The sequence below is a fragment of the Nothobranchius furzeri genome, chromosome 13 (genome assembly GCF_043380555.1).
Source record: "Nothobranchius furzeri strain GRZ-AD chromosome 13, NfurGRZ-RIMD1, whole genome shotgun sequence".
NCBI lineage: Eukaryota > Metazoa > Chordata > Actinopteri > Cyprinodontiformes > Nothobranchiidae > Nothobranchius > Nothobranchius furzeri.
Genome location: NC_091753.1, coordinates 25403118 through 25407155, shown reverse-complemented (window position 1 = coordinate 25407155; position 4038 = coordinate 25403118). Strand labels below are relative to the sequence as shown.

Genomic DNA, 4038 nt, shown 5'->3' with positions numbered 1-4038 from the left:
AGATCTTAGAGTTGGTTGTTCATAGGCCTCCAGGGTCATCAAATTGCCATCAAATTTAAAAGCCATCCCTTGTTATTTGGGCCGTTATTTAAGTCAGGCAGAATGGCTCACTGGCTTACATTATGCTTCAGCAATCTTTATTAGACACTGTTGGCTGCAGACTCAACCTCATACTGAAACCTTATGTAGTTGAGAGAGCTTCTAGGCCAGAAATGTCAAACCCAGATCCTTGGGGACAACAATCCTGGAAATTTTAAAAGTTTTTCTGTTCCAGCAAACATGATTTTAATCACTGGGTAATTAGTAGAGTGCTGCATAGCTTGAATGTGTGCTAAATATCAAATAAGGTATTTGATAACAGGGAAACATGAATGATAATAGATCCCAAGGACCAAGTGTGGACATTAATTTTTGAGGTGATTGTTTTTCTTTGTGCTACCTGTAAGATCTTCATAGAAGAATCCATTATTTTCTTGTTTTACTCCAAACAGATAGTCCAAGCTTCCTGTTCAAGCATGCCATCTAAATGATGGACAGTATGGTTGACAGCTTTCATCTGTCTTCTCTTCTGTTAGGTTTCGATTCCATTTCGTTGTCACAACATTGTTGTGTGTACACCTAAAGCCAGTATGAGGTACCTGTCCTTCTGTTGCTTTGACCTTTTTTAATCACAGAGCCATTATGTCACCCAACGTGAAAAATAACTCGACAGATATTATTGAGGGCAAAAAAGCTTTTATTTCTTCTTATCCCTTATATCACTTAAAAAAATTACAAATCTTGTTCATAATAAAGTCAGTGCTGCATGCAGCCAAAATACACGTTTGAGAGCACCATTTTCTCAAATACCACAATTCAAGAAGAAAACCACAACTACACAACTCACATTTATAAAAAAAACTGGCCTAAAAGTCCGGTAGTCAGCCAGTGCGGAAGTACCTGCTTAGTTCAGCATGGTTGTTCAAGTCAAAGTTTCTAAAAATGTATCTTCACAAAATATTGACCAGATAACTAACAAAACAATTAGCACCATTTTTAATCTCTTGGCACATGACATAGAAAACTTTCTGTTCTTGTAACTTTATCCTAATGTGACCTGGCCATTATTCTGAGAACAGCTTTTAATGTCCGTAGACAATGGCAGGTGTGGTTTAACATACAAATACATTCAACGCCCCTGGTCCCACATAAGTCTTTCTTATCCTTGTTCAGTCTGAAAGAATATCAGTTGAGTTGGAATATTGCTTCATGTGTGAAATCATGACATTGCGAATTCCACAGAGGGCTAACCCTTCAGGGCTGCTATGGAGGAGTCAATTTATGAGAAGCTCGTTCCACCAACAGTGTCAGTTTGTGGACTGTAAGAGCCTCACATCTTGGTGATGTCAAGCGGGCTGTCAATTTCAATCACCTCAAAGCCTGGATTGTCTTGGCCATTTCTGGAATGAAGATGGTGACCTTTGATGTTGTGGTAACAGTAAGCACAGTGTGCAGTCGCCACTGGCACTACCTTGGAGAAGTTGGAGAAATCTACTCTATACTTGCCCTCTTTACTCTTGGAGATGATAGGCAAGAAGTTGTAGCCCCACATTATCTCACGAGGAATGAAGGAGGTTCGCACTTGGCAGGAGGAGCTTGTGGACTCTGCTGTGCCATCTAGGAAGACCACCAGCTCAAAGTCTTGGTTTTGTAGAGTGTCTACTGCCATCTCAAAGAAGGGGCTGCTCTTGTTGATGACATGGTACAATGTGAGAGGGCAGACGAAGAAGAGGTTATCCTTCCCAGCGTCTACAATAAAGTCGATGTTTACCTGATCCATGATGATCGTCTCACCATCTTGGGTGGTCGTTGTTCTCAATAATTTGCCATAAATCTGGCTCCCAATCATCAGGGTTTTCCGCAGATTTGCCACTCGGATTGACAGGCAAAGAGAACCATTTTTGGGGGAGATGACAGCCATCTCAGTGAAAGTGATGGTTTTAGCTCTCTTCTTAGGTAAGGAGATCTTGGACAGGATGACTCCACACATGAAAGAGTTGATAAGTGCACCAACGATGGACTGGATGACAATGAGGGCCACACCACCTGGACATTTAGGCGTGATCCATCTTGCACCATACCCAATTGTTGTCTGGGTTTCAAGTGAGTAAAGGAATGCTGAGGTGAGTCCATAAACATTGACGATACACGGGATGTGATCTGCTGAGGGGTTTTGCCATGTTAGATCTCCATTATTGCGGGCAATCGCATACCACACCAGGCTAAAGAGAAACCAGCTTAGACTGAAAGATGCACTGAAGAAGAAGAGGACATAACGCCATCGGATCTCTACAAAGGTGGTCCAGAAGTCAGCCAGGAAGGCAAAGTGTGTGCTGTACTTGATGTTTCCATACTCAATATTACAGCGGCCATCTTTGGTGACTAGTCTGGTCTTCTGTCTCCTTCTGTCAACCATGTAGTCTCTGATTCGTTGATTTAAGGAGCTCATCATTTTCCACAAGTCAACAGTCTGTAAGATAATAACATAAGATGTAAGGACATGATGGAAATTTTGCCACTCCAGTGCTGTATAAGCAAGAACAATAAAATTCCAACTTTTTATTAACTCAAATGCACGATAAACGTTTGCTGTATTCTGTTAATGCACAGAGTCTAAGGGTTCATGCATCGCTGCCCCATTTAAAGTTTACCCTAATCCACACTGTGTCGCACTGCAGCACTTAAAGCACTTTGACTTAAATGTTTTGCGTATATGACCTCACAGAAAAACTATTTGGAGGTCTTGATATAATGAAGACAAAATAATTATTTGTTCATGCTCTGGCGTTGCACAGAGATAACAGTCCCCAGCTTTAATACAGCTTGTACTTGTCAAAGATGTGCTGCTTAATAGATGGTGACTAGCAGTACTGGTGGCACAGGTTTAAGTAGAAGCCCTGTTCTTGCAAAGGCAAGCAAACTCCCATTCAGATTATGTTATGCGTAAACGCCAATGAGAAGTCCTAAAAATGATCGGTGCAGGGAGTTTAATCTTTTTCTCCTTGTTGGCAAACCTCAAATACACAACTTGTAATTTTGCTAAACAAAATCAGATAGTCGCGCAGCAAAATTATTTGCACACCTTAATCCCCTAAGTGCTGGAACTAGTCATCCCACACCTATTCATTAGGTCAGCAGGAACTCATGCAGTAACAAGGTCTGCAGTCAAATAATTTCAGGTACTTAGGGATTTTAAACATGCATGGTAAGTGACTTTAAATTATTGCTTTTCACTGGAAAATTACATTTACAAAGGAAGGAGCATCAGATGAGACGGTTGTAAGGTGATGCACTGATATCTTAGATTGTAAGTAATCTCAGTATAAATTATGCTCAGTGCCCTCGTTTCATTGAATAATCAAAGTAAATCAGCAACTATACCAGACACTTGTTTCTGTATTTTCTTTCTGCGCATTCCTTTATTGAGTCACATGACATTTTTAAATGTGTTTCGGTTGAAATCTCAAAACTGTAATCCATAATCTCTGGGTCATTGTGATCCCAGAATGTTTACAATGGTGCCTACAGTGCTGTGAAGTTTTAACAGTTATAAATTTTTACTTTTATATTTTTTGGGTGGTTTCATTTTTCCTGTCATTTTACAAATAAGTACAGCAGAAGCCAAATCAGATAAACAAATGTTTAGATTACATAAATTGTGAAACTGAATGATTTAAAAAGTGAAATTTTTATTTTAAAGTCTGAACTCACCAAACAGAAATGTTTGCGAAATCTCCAAAGGCGGACGGGCAGCTGTCTTCTCAGCTGGAAAATGATCAGATGAAGTAGAGGTGTGTCCTCTTCTGTCTGGTGACTGGTATTTGAGTGTATTTATACTTTCTGTCTGTTGATGTTCTTCAGTCTTCCAGGTGATGTTCACGCCCACAGATGCATCAGGCAACCCTCCGCCTTCTTTCATGCCCTTTTTTGGCTCAAAAATAATTTTTGTTGTGTCCACAAACACCTGGCACCCAAGGACCAAACTGACCTCTGTCAGTC

At 40.3% G+C, this 4038-nt stretch overlaps 1 protein-coding gene across 1 annotated transcript; it reads right to left on the bottom strand.

Annotated features, from left to right (window-relative positions):
• Window positions 1–833: 833 nt before the first annotated feature.
• On the bottom strand, window positions 834–3829 carry kcnj1a.1 (potassium inwardly rectifying channel subfamily J member 1a, tandem duplicate 1). The gene is made up of 2 exons (XM_015952020.3): window positions 3751–3829; window positions 834–2509 (listed from the first exon to the last, which is right to left on the bottom strand). The coding sequence occupies exon 2, from the start codon at window positions 2489–2491 to the stop codon at window positions 1370–1372; it is 1122 nt and encodes a 373-aa protein (XP_015807506.1). The 5' UTR covers window positions 2492–2509; window positions 3751–3829; the 3' UTR covers window positions 834–1369.
• Between the last annotated feature and the right edge of the window lie 209 nt (window positions 3830–4038).

Bases quoted from the DNA above. Each gene is read 5' to 3' on its own strand.
- kcnj1a.1 (XM_015952020.3), bottom strand. From the start codon at position 2,491: ATGATGAGCTCCTTAAATCAACGAATCAGAGACTACATGGTTGACAGA.